Raw genomic sequence first — 14,159 nt, 5'->3', positions numbered from 1 at the left:
ATATGGACAGAGACAACCCCAAAATTAAAAAATTCGAATCATGTTCAGAAGACCTTTTAAAAGACCTTGAACTTTTACTGAAACCGAAAGCACGGGGATCTTGCCCACCATTCAGTTCTTGGATGTGACAGTGTGTGTTTTCGGTGAGGTGCATTCCCTCCTTTACCCAGAAGGCCAGGCGCCCCTGTAGCTATCCTACCTGCTCCAGACAGCAGCTACAGAATCAGGGCCCAGGCAGCCAGAGGCAGATCTAATGAGCGACACGTGTCGATAAATATGACTCACTTCACGGCACACGGCGGCTATCTGTGCTTCATCCATGCAGGTTTCTGTCACCACATCGGTCAGGGAGCCTCCCGCAAGGTACTCCATAACCACCCACAGCTCGTCTCCCACGAGATAACTGCAGGCGAATCACAGAGAGGAAGAATGGGCACACCTCCAGAAACTGACACACGATCGCTCAGCCATTCATTATGAGCCCCCAGTTTTAAAACTCAAATGCTGGCCATGTGTATTAAATGGGCATAAGGATGATTTGTCCCACAATAGATGGTACTAAGGCACTAAAACAAGAGCAAGATGATTCCAGGATGTTACAAATGACCAAGTCCTAAATGTGGCAATAACAAGAGAGGTGGGGAAAGAGGTCGGTATTCATAAATTATTTAGAGTATTATTGGCCTTAGACCTCATTTCCAATTCAGCACGGTCTTAAGGGGATTTGTGCACAAAATTATAAGTAGGATGTGCGGACTGTGAATGTCTGAGTGTGAAAACGAAACCCTCAATTCAAGACGAACAAGCACCTGCAGGAGTATCAGCAAAATGTGGAGTGAGTGTTCATTTGCTTTCTGTAAGCGTTTCCATTTATTCTTCTTACCTGTCTAGATAATTGACAATATTAGGGTTTTTGTTTTCCCTCATCACGAGAATTTCATTGATGATCAGTTCCTTCTTAGGCTGCTGCTGTAGGTTCATTTGTTTAATGGCCACCTGACAACAAAGAACACTAAGTCAGGCAAATCCGGGTAAAAGTTAGGTTGATTATATAAATGTTGAAGAATGACCCAGTGTTTCAACATACATGGACTGAAATTCAGCTGAGGTAAGAAGTTATGACGCCCAGTATCCCACAACAGGATGTGACAGAATGTACTCGATTGCAGCCGTTCCTTTATTAATACTAGTTTTGAAAGTCCGCTCCAGCACGCCTATGTAAAATCATGTCCTCATTAATATTCATAGCTTTAATTTGACAGAACTGCAAATGTTTACAAGGCTTGTAAATGGTTTTATGTACACAGAGGATTACAGCATCATAGCATGATGCTGCGCAAAAAAAAAAGATACTCCATTAAATTTTCAAGATTTCAACCACCAGTTCTAGGATACTCATGTGATCTTATATGCCAAGAGTAAACATTGCTATAATTAAATCTTCATCTCTGACTATTCCAGAAAATGTCGGACTTTGTTAACTAAGCAGAATGCAGAGCACATAAATGGAAACTATGTATGAGGGTTTTGACTTGGATATTTGGTCAAGCTATCCAACTGATGGATGTCTGTTTCAAGAAAGATTTACTTCCGTGATGGGCTGGCTTTTTTTTTCCCACTATTAAGGACAATATATCCGAACCCCACAGAATAATCATTTAAGACTTAAATCTAAGAGTTGTACCTTTCAACACTAAAGGGTTCACTATTCACATGCTATCGTAACTTGGGGAAGCCTTTTGAATGGTGTGGCTGGAGTCTGGTTTGACAGTCCAAGGATTAAGGGGATTCCCTCGTGACTTAACCAGCACAGAGAGCTCATGGGGAGTGAAGGCTATCCCCTGGAGTCCAGATATTACTGGTTTAAACCTGGCCCACATCACCTCGATCGGGTTTCCCTAAAGAGCAGAACACCTGCTCAAGCACCACCAGGTTTGGGTGGGTCTGACTCAGCTTGTTATCCACCCAGAAGCTTTCCAGGAGCCACCGCTCTCCCAGTGCTGTCCATGACGGCTGCACCAGTCCTCCACTGGCTCCACCACTGTCTACTGGTGCTTAAGGCTTACAACGCAAAGGGGAGGGTGACTTAAATGGGAGACTGCAGCTCTATTTTAAGATTTCAGGGGTCAGAAAGAATATGCACTGATGAGCTGAAACCTCATCAAACCTTAGCAAAGTGAAATGTACACAGGAGCTTGTAAAACCTCCAATTTACATCCCAAAATAGATGAAACACCTACGTGTGGCCTCCACCATATTCTGCAATTCAGAACGAGCCAACAAATCTTCCGGTGATGTGAAGCAGCCCTATTACATTGTAAACAAGCAGGCTTGTGAATCCATCTCTTTTAATCCAGTAGAAATATTGCTCTCGACTTCCAGATGGTTTTGCCGTTAACTCATTAACTCTGCATGCAGGTCACAATGGCAACTTTTCTGCGGTGAAATATCTGCCCCACACTCTGTGCTTATTCGCTCATACATTGCAGTACATTAGTCATGACGGTGACTAGCGAGCAGGAAGGCCGGCATCACGTCACAATTCGAGGGAACACTGGCTCATGCCAAGACCAGGGGTTTGCGATAACCTGGCGACTTGCAGTACTTCACAAAGTTCGAATTAAGCACAAACATCGGGAACTTTGTAACATTTTTCTATACTGTCAATGAATTTGTTTTGTTACCGGAATTTCATAACCGGTCTGAGAAATTGGGAGCGCAGTTGCCCCTCAGCAGGGTGCATATTGAAGGATGCGTAAACGTGGTCTCCACCCCTCTTTATGCAGACACGAGATCTGTAGCAATAAGCCGATTCATTTGACAATGGACAATTCCACATTGGTAGATATAAAAACAGTAAGATAAATCTCTAGTTTGCTTTACCAGTGGAGGACTTTACTGCTATTAAGAGGATTCTTTTGATATTTTAATAAATCACATATACCACTAACTGTGAAATTCGAAAAAAAACATTTAAAAAATGGATATTCCAATTCTGGCTGAGGATACATACTGTACGTCTTTTAATTAAAGTAAAACTGAGCTATAACACTAAGATTCAGTGTCACAGAAGAGAAGTAAATGGCTCTTGAGATTACCCATGGTTTTTACAGATGCTTGTGTGATAATACTTCACAGTATGTTAGTGAAAGCTTTTCATGAAAAACTGAAGGCATATAGGTCTTCTTACCTCTTGTCCAGTAGCTATGTCTATTGCCGTGTACACTGTTCCTGACGCTCTGTTGGCAAAGCAAAAAAATCATCAATACAGTGCTTTCTGTTAAAAAACTAACAGGATACCACTAACACTGGGACACTGACATTAGTTTCTTTCTTGTTCAGTGTTTGCAGACAACAGTGTCTTGTTTACTGCCTTGCTTATCTGACTAACACACTTGCTCATGCACTGCTATTCTGCTTACCCACGCAAAATCCACAGTTTCTAAGATAGACTTCTTCCCTTTGCTCCAGCAGAAAATGAATACTGCTGCTACTGACTCAAAATGCTTCATTTTTCCAGGTCTAAACAGCCATATTTCTTGAACAGTCCTGGCACCGTAGAAAGTGCGAGACAAAGCTGGATGGGATGATAAGTGTAATTGAACGCAACCTTTTGGCATTAAAAATAGCCAGAGGAAATGCTGTAATTAAAGAAAGTGACAAACAAAAGACCCATCATTCTCCTTCATACACAAGCATGTGGATGTGCGCGTGGATTGTTATAAATTAAAAGCCGCAATTTATGACCCTTGTTTAACAATCACAACATGCCCCACGTGTTTTACAGTTAACGAGAGCGCGAAAGAGGTGGTGTGAAATACGGCAAAAACTCCATACATACCCCTGGCCAATCTTCTCAAACCTCGTATACTTCTTTTTGGGATCGCCCACACTCACGATGCTTCCTGCAACAGAAACAAACAGGTTGTCCAAGGAAGAGTGACCACAGCAGCAGAAGGCAGATGTTGAGGTTCAGGGCTCTAGAATGAATTCAGTCAAACTCCTTCACCAAGATGTATAAAGAGCTCTTAAGGGCCAGCAGAGAGTCTTTGTCAGTCACTCCACATCGAGGGACAGCTGGGAAAGAGGGCCGATGGGAAGAGATTAACAAATTCATAGCATGCAGCCCAACTCACAACGTGGAAAGTTGGGAAAGTCAAGGCATGTGGGGTGCCTCAGTGTGATTTACCAGAATCTGAATATGCAGCAGTCTAAGTAATATCCTCAAAGCAGCCAATAGGTCTGACCCACAAACTTCAAAAATCAGGTATGAGACCTGAGCTTTGAAAACAGGAAGCAGGGAACTGCTACCGCAATCAACATTAGCAAACGTGTGTATGAGCCGATTCCATTCCGTAATCACACCAGACCATCAAGCAGTCAGATTAAAATATCAATTGATAAATCTGGTCCTGTATTCATTCATTAGGACTTCAGACCCATTGTTTTCTATGACAGGCATTACTACAGCAATACCACATGTACTTTGTTAGAGCTTATTTGACAAAGCCTTCTTTTTACTGACCATTATTTTATTCACTCCAAAACAGGGTGGTTAACCTATACAAGCTCCAACTGAATGTACTGGTGTCCAGGCAATGAACCTACTGAGTTGTCTCCATTAGTTTTGAACCCCACAATCCTTTCTATGGAACGGAACCTCAGTGCACAGTAAGGTACTGCTGCACTGATGTTCTACAAACTGGGGATCTGACTGCCACTTTCCATCATGTGGAAAGACCAGTACTGTAGAAAACACAGCGGCAGTACTAATCCAGTGACGCAAAATGGGCAGAATAGTTTTCCCCCCATTTGCTTCTGCAGTACAACCGGAATTAAGGACACGGGGGTTTGGATGGATGTTGGGAAATGCATGCTTTTGAGCTGCAGAAAGTAGAAATTGAATCCCAGAACTCACAAATCGCACACTCAAAGGTAGGTGTGACAGGAATCAAGAGGAAGCTGGATCACGAAAGAACGTTACAAAAACGAGGGGAGTGAAAATGCTCAGCCTTGTAGGCAGCATTACGTCTTACCAGTAGAGGGCGACCTTAGCCCATCTGTAGCAATAAAGAACAAATTAAAGAAAAACTGCAATAGGTCTTTTTTTTGGAATAGGAAATGTTTCACGTTTTTTTAAAATCTCCAATATTTATACACGTAGTTGGCACTGCATTTCCCTCAACCTTTTGCCATTATTGCAAGTTACCAGTGTTGCCAAAAGTTACAGTAAAGAGTCATCTGCATCAGCAAAAGTATACTAATACAATTCACAATAATCACAGTGGATTGCTTGTTTTACCCACAGGACTGCAAGCTCGCCTGCAGGAAGTACGCCACAGTAAAAACTTCCATGAGGCCTCATTTTATAATTTAGCTTAACCATTAAACTCATTATAAAACCATTAAACAGACTTATAAAATCATATCGCTCACACCCACTAAATCAATGAAAGCAACAGGACATGCTTGTCAAATGTTTTGCAGTTATTTCTGTGAGGACAAACAGCCTTCAGTGCTCTAGACAGAGTGCTTCACTCCGAACACTGGAAGGACAGCTTGAGCTGGGGAGGCAAAACCCCACGTTTTACCATTTCCCCCTTGAAAACCAAAGCAGACCATATTTCGCCACACCCTGCGCTGAAAACGTCACGTTTTCGACATCAACGTACTTAATTTCTCCAAAATCTCCTCGTCTGACATCTTGGTCTTCTTCTTCTGCTTGTCTGTGCTGCGGGGCAGGGGGCTGGAGGGGGCGGGGCTGCTCTCCGCCGGGGGCGAGATGGGCGAAGTCGCGGCATCTTTGGTGGGCGGAGGTGGGAGGGGCTCGATCACCGAGCGGGTATATATCTGTCAGACAGGAGGAATAAGACCCTAGGTTACTGTTGTGCGATCCTGCTGGTATGGCGCCAATGTACTGTACAGTAGCTGACAGGGTCCGAGAGTGGTCCCATTGCATCAATACACAGGGTGCCGTTTCCTTTCCCAGGTTACATTGGTATTGTGCTACCCTCCCTACGTGCTTTTGCTGAAGTTTAGGATTGACTTTCCAAGGAAGCCAGAATTATACTGAAGGGAAATGTATTTTCCCCCAACAGCAAAACAATACAAGTTTGGTCAAGAGACCAGAAACAGCAAAACACTTCAGACTTCAAAGCCTCAAACATAAGAGCATCATATTTCTAGTTAATAAGCCTGCCATCTTAAGAATTTCCTTTGGATATTTTACTTTTAAGACTAGAAACTTGGAATTAAATCTAATCCAAAACTTAATGCAGTAAGGAGTGGCACATCATTTATCTAAAAGCACTGCGCAAAAAGCAGTTTGCAGTCTTTGACTGCTGGTCCTTCACTTCAAACGCTTCTATAAAAGAAAATGTGCAAGGATACCATAAACAAATTGCTTCTATTTCTGCTGCAGTGAATCTGATATGAAAATTTGATTAAGCAAAGTACAGAAGTACTGGATTAAAGCTGTCAAAACAGCACAGAGCTTTTAACCATATTACTGTAAAAGTCAAGAAACAAACTGTTGATCTAACAGAACAAACCAGTAAAAGAATTTTGTTATAGTAATATTTGAAAGACAACGTTACTACCTAACAGTGTCTCCGAAAACCATGGCTGTGTGTAGTGTTTCATGTGAAAATGTATTGTATTCACTCCTCCTTTAAGTACATAATGAGTACCATGCAGTATATACATAGAATATCCGCATTATGACTCAACTGCAAGCATACTTTATGATTTACAATAATACTAATAACACTTGCAATTCAGCATTGTGCAGGACCCAGAGCAAGCAATGAGTACAAGGCAGGATACACCCTGGCTGGGACGCCAGTTCATCACACTAGGGCCACGTTTCCTGTCAAGTAACCTACCAATATGTTTTTGTACTTTGGGAGGAAACATGAGCATCCGGAGGACATTCACATGAACATATACAAACTCCACACAGATAGCACCCCAGGAATCGAATCCAGGGCCCGAGCCTGTGACCCAGCAATGCTCACCACTGCACCACTGTGCAGCAGTGCTAACAGTTTTGATGTAGGATTGACCAAAAGTTATAACCGGAGCTTACTACTGTAAAGGTACAGTCAATTCCTCTTCAGGTGTTGTCGACACCTTATTTCACAGTGAGCAAAATGACTTCAAGGATGTTAAAGCCAATGCAGCACGTTTATCCTTACTGCTTTAGTATAGTTAAGGGGATTCCTGTGCTCGCTTTGGGATAACCCCAGCTGGTTGTGGCCATTCCTTGAACTAGCCTGGCAGAAACCGAAGTTTTAAAATTCACAGTCCAGGAAGTACACAAGCATTCTGCCAAGTGCCCCACTTCGGTCACCTGCGCGTACCGGCATATCAGTTCATTCAGCCATATGAATTCCATAATCTCAAAAAAATGCTTCCAGTTCATTGTTTTCAGTGTTATTTCTTCATTGCTTTTATTTTCTAAGAGGCAGGGAAGTAAGCAGGCGCTCTGTAGGAAGTAGTTCTCAGTGTGATCACAGCTTCAGAGCAGTCTCACTGGAGCTAAGGTTCTGTGAGTACAGGGATATATGCTTTTGAGGACAGAAAACAGGTGGGCATTCTACACAGGAGGAGAAAAATAAAAATGAAAAAGTGCAGTTATACTTCATCAAACTGTCATGAATCCAGATAATTGTCTCTAAGATATGGAGTCTAGAAATCAGAACACCGTGCAGAGACTACAGCCGATTGCTGCAGGTTTCCCTGGGTGACCGAGACTCGGGAGAGACTAATAAGCGCCCCCGCCCCTGCAGAACTGTCACACCACACGGAAAATAACAGCAGCTGCCAGTGTCAGACCCACAACTAATTCAGAGAGGCTGGAAAGCAGAGGCAACAAACATTTATTTAACCTACACAGCAAGGCTTAACTGCAGTGAAGGCTTTACTATCTGCAGAGGTTTACCTAAAATGTGAATGAACAAAACACACCTTTTCTTGAAAATGTTTTTTACTGAACTGGGAAGCGGTTTGAAAACATCTGCCGCAACTAGCATCCTACACTCAATAAACAGAAGAAATTATGACAAATCATTTATTCTGACAATGTTTCAGAGCCTACTCTCCATTACCTACATATACAAAGGATATACATACGTAACAACAAGTCTGATTTTGTTTTGATGACGAAGTGAAGAAATTCAACATAGAAACACAAACAAAATTTGTGTACAGAATCTGCAAGCACACCTTGCTCAACACTAAGGGATATGAAACAGTGATTTGGACAGCAACCAGACGCCTCTGGCAGGGAAACTCACCGATTTGGTGTGTGCAGGCCTGGGGGCGATCTCAGGTGGTGGGACTGCCTCATCCTCATCATCGTCCTCCGATACAGGAGGGACCGCAGGGGTCTCCGACACAGCTTTCGTATTCTGTAGCAAACGGAGAGGGGAACTCGGTGAAATATTTCACGAAAAGCCTGCTTCTGTGATATCCTGAATGCTTCTGATTATAAGGGCATGCCTCAAACTATATCACCCATGGCTGGGCCAGATTTGCTAATACAGCATCGTGCAGCACGGTCACAATGATCATACAGTACGTCACGTTAAAAACGCCAAGCAAAGTCACCCTCAGTCTGACTTCTGTATTTCAAGGATTCTGTTTGGGTTGAGGGACACGACTGGCTATGAAAATGTTTTCTTCTCATTCTTAAGATATCAGGAACTATTTTTGTTACTTCAAGGATATGGCTAAAGAGAAGCCCATTCACTATAAAACATTGTCACATGCTTAGAAAGAAGAAGAGGATTGCAGGAAGGTGGTAAATTTCATTGCCATTGTTATGTAGAATCTACAGCAACTGTTTGTTCTGTCTGTTAAAAGATTCAGCTCTATTCTTTATACCCTTTTTCCCAAGCACTCAAAATCAGTTCAGGTTAAATCAATTTATAGCTTTTCAAAAGGGCAATTATCAACATAATGTGACAACAGGTAGTGTAGATCAAACAAGGTGATCACTGCATCTCAGCTTTTCCAATGTTACTCACTAGTTGAATTCAAGGGCCTGCTCTAATGATATAGCTCTACTGTATGTTTCAGTCTTTACAAACCAATCCTTGCTTACTGCTATCTTCATGACTTACTACAGATATCCGTGTGCCAAGATGGTTTTTTTCACCCTAACAGTTCTTTTAAAGAGAGAAACAAATAAACATACAAATATATAGTTGGTTTTTTTTAAGGAAAAGAAAATACATTCAAAAAAGCAACCAGCACAAAATACAAATGTGATGTCAGTGCAAGGGGCAGGGGTTTACAGTCTATATATGCCAAAGAGCCCAATGAAGAGCTGACTCAACGGTACGCTGATGTGTACAAGTCAGAAGAAAAAGTGGTGTTGTTTCACACCAACATGAGGACTAACAAGCAAACGCAGCTGTTTGCACAAGCCAGGCCATCTTACAGTATGTGGCATTAAAGCAACACCTTAGAAAGCAAGATGAGGGCTGCTCTCTTTCTATCAACAGCTTAAACACGCTTCAGCTGAGCAGCCCCTTAATCATCTTGATCAAATACCGCAGGGATGACTTTCCTCATGAAAGGGGACACAGCAGCCTGCTGGTCCTGTGGGGGAGTTGCCAGATAATTATGGGAAACTGACACAAGGAGACGAACAAGTCCACTAGCCTACACCTGCACATCTGAAACTAGATACAGGGGCTTAGCGTGCCTAGCTGATTCACGATCTCTCACTTCACAGCATCACAGTCGACAGCGTGCGAATTCCAGCAAAAGAGCTGGAAACAAAACTAGGACAACACATCCTAGCATGCAGCCAGATTAGACCGGAACACACAAAAAAAAAAATGGATGCGTCCATCTTTCTAAACACTCACCAGAACGCTTGAAGAGTTGCAATTGTCCGAGGTTTTATCTGTTGACGAAAGAGGATATTTCATAACAAATACAAATACAACTGTATGAACAAATTCGTACAAATAGGATCATCGATGACTTCGACTAACAGTGTAGAACTGCTTTGTGCTACAAAATTAGATTTGAAATGGAAAAACGACTTTGTTTTATAAGTGCTCGCCTACAACCGAAATGCCAGAAAAAAAGCAAAACAAGACATACACCAATTAACCTTATCTCCACTTTCATCCTAAATCCAGGAAGCAAGCAGCACCACTGAAAGGGCGGGACCCTGAACCTGGGTTTAAAATGGCGTGTTCTTCCTACCTGTGAAGCTCATATACTTTTGAATGTTGGACGTCTCTTTTGAGTCATAGAACTTCAGGACCTCCAGCACAACATCTGGGTGCTTCTTCTGCTCCAGTTTGGTGATGTTGGAGGTCTGCAAGAGCCGAGCCCACTGCTCAGGCATGCCCTTTAAATAGAAACAGTGCGTGGTTAGGAGAGGGGGAGGCTGCAGTTAGGGACAGTGGCGGATACTGTACCTTCTACTGCAGCAGCCTCAGAACTGGGTCAGCGCTCTCATCCCTGCTTTGCCTGACAGGAGCCAATTTTTATTTTGGGATTTTATCTACTGGCATATTGAAATATGTAAAAGAAACGCTAACAACCTGCTTGCTAGCATGAACTGAAATGTGTACAAATCCCCATCCGCAAGTCGGTTGCTTTTCTCAGACATACAGGATATATATACAAACTGTTGTTGTATTACTGCATTAAGAGCGAGATTGTGCCTTACAGCAGGAACCAGGGAAAAAATGAGACATGGGAACAAGACAAAACAAGAGTAGCTAAAAGGAATCTGTGGCCTGGTTTCTAAAGAAGCTGGGCCAGAGGTGCCTCAGCACAGGGCCTATTAAATCCCACCCTCATCATCAAAAAGCGTGGCTTTGGAAAAGAGCACACCTTACTAAATAAGAGTGACCCCTCAACATCACTGAACAAAACGATCCTCTCCATCCTTACATTCAGACTGACGTGAAGCGAAAGCAGTAGAGGGTCTACACTGCACGCAGATTAGGAAGACAGCATACAGCTGACCGGGACTAAAGCTCTTCGACATGGCAAATGTAAATACTAGGGAACACGTAAAAGTAGCCCTGGGCCAGATTAAAAAGTGAACCAGGAGGAAGACACAGATTGTAACGTGTTTGAAAATACCTGGAATGTAAAATAGGGATTTTTCCTTTACCAGCCATGTAAATTTCCCCGCCCCATACGTCACAATAGCGGCAGTGGGAGGCAGGGACAAACTAACTTTATTGCACTTGTGAGGGAAACAAACCACCCTGTGCTCTACAGTGGAAGAAATACGCTATGGTGGCGGGTACTTACTGTGAATTCCCCAGTGACCGCATCGAATCCCACGTGTATCGTGTGCTCAAAGTCTGAGGGCAGGGAAATTTCAGGCCGTTCCTTCTTGTTTCTGGCTGTAAGAAGACAAGTGCAGTTTAGTATAGAGTACAGGAGAGGTAAAATCTACACGGGGAGCTGTCTCAGTCTGGAATAAATGGAGGTTAATTGCAAAGTGAGCAGAAAAAACATGTCTGGGCTGTGGAGCTCTTTTCTCTTATTTTTCAGAGGGGAATTAACTGCCACTTGTTCCTGAGCACAAAGTATACTGAAGAACGTGTTCAAACTCCACTTTGCCAGAGAACAATTATTTCAATTCTTCAGAAATTTAACTAAAATAAAAATGTCAATATCTGTGTAACATTTGTGCGAGGTTTTCTTCAATTTTACATCTCACATTCATGTGTAAGATTAATGTTCACGTCTCATCTATATTCCTCTGCAAAAAATGTCCAGGTAAAAACTGAACATAATTAATTCCTTTGCCCTCGTCACCAAGATATGCAAGCAAGCCCGGTTTAGGGCAAAACCATTATTTTTTCAATAAACAGGTGGATGAGACCCTCTGATCAATTAGTTACTAAAAACAAAACAAGCTAGATGGACCAAATGGCCTTCTCTTTTTTGAAAACTCTCTTATATGTCCAACTACAGGACTTTTCTTTCAGAAAGACATTTCCTTGTGAGCCACAGGACAAGGGATTTTACGATTTCTTGTGAGCAACAGAGGTAGGTTCAGTGGGAACTTGACTGATAAAGAAAGAACACCAGGCACTTAAAAAAGTCCTCTTTGCATATTTTATATTTGGGGATGTCACAGACCTGTTTTACTGATTGACTGATCTATCAAAATATTAATTACTTTACATCTAAAGGAGATGGAATTCTTGGAAATTGCTGAACTGGCCAAAGGCCTTAGGAACCTAACCCAGTGAACCTCTTTATGAAACTACCATTACCATATCTCAATTTATCACATCAATTTGACGCTTATCCTGAGGAAACTTCCATGAAACACAAACAGGAATCAAACTCCACACAAACACATGCTATCATTTGCCATAGACAGGCAATAACTATGTGACTGTTCAAACAATATACAAGAATTTTTAATGTGCGACTATTTCATAGCTCGGAAGATATGACGACTGACTTCACCAATTGAGTCAAGAGGAGTCTTATATTGTGCAACTGGAACTGTACTGGCCAGAGTGGGCATTAGAGTTGGCCACCAGTGCCATCACCCCTTCTGTTAAGTAAAGTGCCATGGGATCTTTCTTGTCCAAGCAGTTATAGACTTGGTTTAATGTCTCATCCAAAGGAGCACACTGTCCTCAGCACTCATAATTGGGATTTTAGAAAATCTGATCCAGAGCAAATGGAAGCAGTCTCCTATCCCAGTAGTGACCAGCCTGGTCAACTGTTCTTAGTTTCTTGAGATCTGAATAGAAGGTGGAAAGGCTGTGGTCAAACAGATGCAAACTAGCAATAAAAGTCTCAGAGGGAAGCCTTTGCTATTACTGACATTGGTGCTTGTACTGAAAAACACAGTGAATCAGGTAAACTAAATATTTGCTTCATTATCTCAACATATTTCAGGCTAGAATGTGCTTCTGTGAGAACAATGACTGAATAATAGCTCCACAGCTTTTGGCCCTGCATGATTCATGAAAGGTTCAAGGAACTCCTAGCCATTTTCCCCCACAGTAAATAGACTGCAGTGGTATTGTCCAATCTGCAGTAATGGACGATGTTTTAATAATAGTAATAAGTCTGTTGCCATTTCAGTTATTACTCATCCAACAGCATTAAAATTTTCAAATACAACAATATGCTGAAGCACCTTCTGCATGCTGCAGCAAAAAATAACTGCTCTTCAGAAAACCACTTTTCGAGAACATGAAAAGAGGCAGACATTAGTCTCGACATTTATTAAAAGTCTGTCTAGTAGGTCCCATTCAGCGGTATGTGAAATCTAATAAAATCCAAATACCCAGTGGGACTGAGGTATTGTGTTTCACTGCTATCATCTCCTCAACACTGTTAAAATTAACCCCTTGCCTGTGTGGGTTTGACTACTTTTCAGGTCCTTTAATTTGTCTGCCTGCCATGAAAAGGTATTAGGAGAGTTCAAAGACAAGCCACGTAACCAAGGAAATAAGATCTGGATGTGCAATAGGAAACAGTGGGAGATCCCTTGTATGTACTGACTCTCTGAACTACTTTGCAATAACCTTATCAATGTAATGTACCATTTCGTTTCAAGACAACAGGAGATGACTTAATAATTTAATTTGCATTTCTAACAGTCTTAATTCCAAAAGATGCGTCTTGAGGACAACTATTGTCAAGTTTTTAAAAGGCCCAACTGACATCCAAACACAATTGGATAAGCTCTTCATTGTGATTTATCATGCTTTTGCATGTCACTCAGCTTCTTTCAGGTTTTAAATTACCTTCCAGCACCCCTATAATCATCTTCCGTCCATTTGATACTAGAATCCGATTTGACACAAGATTTCTGAAACAAAACCACATGCCTGTCTTGTGGTAAAGAGCTTTTCCTCCTCTTGCTCCAACAAACACTGCTTGTGGGCTTATATTTCAGAGGCCCAGATCAAAGAGACAGATTTCTTTGCCTTTCCGGTACCACAGTGAGGGAGATCCTTCCCCTTCTGTGCTCTCCTGCTTGACACATTTTCCCTGCCATTTGTTGGACGACAGCAATCACAGCTCCTCTCATTTCCCTTTGTGTGCTCTTCCTCCTCAGAGTCATGCTCCAGAGGAGCTTTGCTCTCTGTGTGTAACACTATTAAAGAAGGCAGCAGCTGTTTTTTTAAAAACTAGTT

The 14,159-nt window shown here is 42.1% G+C and overlaps 1 protein-coding gene across 8 annotated transcripts in view; it reads right to left on the bottom strand.

Annotated features, from left to right (window-relative positions):
* pak1 (p21 protein (Cdc42/Rac)-activated kinase 1) overlaps positions 1 to 14,159 on the bottom strand; it is a 45,074-nt gene that overhangs the window by 8,321 nt on the left and 22,594 nt on the right. For all 8 annotated transcript variants that reach the window (XM_015341442.2, XM_015341437.2, XM_015341438.2 and 5 more), the window contains 9 exons: positions 11,293 to 11,387; positions 10,225 to 10,372; positions 9,879 to 9,916; positions 8,298 to 8,411; positions 5,673 to 5,850; positions 3,842 to 3,905; positions 3,191 to 3,239; positions 884 to 996; positions 286 to 403 (listed from right to left, as the gene is read on the bottom strand). In XM_015341442.2, coding sequence (XP_015196928.1) covers positions 286 to 403; positions 884 to 996; positions 3,191 to 3,239; positions 3,842 to 3,905; positions 5,673 to 5,850; positions 8,298 to 8,411; positions 9,879 to 9,916; positions 10,225 to 10,372; positions 11,293 to 11,387 — 917 coding nt within the window. The remainder of the gene's footprint in view (positions 1 to 285; positions 404 to 883; positions 997 to 3,190; positions 3,240 to 3,841; positions 3,906 to 5,672; positions 5,851 to 8,297; positions 8,412 to 9,878; positions 9,917 to 10,224; positions 10,373 to 11,292; positions 11,388 to 14,159) is intronic.

The sequence above is a fragment of the Lepisosteus oculatus genome, chromosome 5, assembly GCF_040954835.1.
Source record: "Lepisosteus oculatus isolate fLepOcu1 chromosome 5, fLepOcu1.hap2, whole genome shotgun sequence".
NCBI classification, from domain to species: domain Eukaryota; kingdom Metazoa; phylum Chordata; class Actinopteri; order Semionotiformes; family Lepisosteidae; genus Lepisosteus; species Lepisosteus oculatus.
The sequence above is the reverse complement of the archived record's forward strand: the minus strand, read 5'-3'. Positions and strand labels throughout refer to the sequence as shown.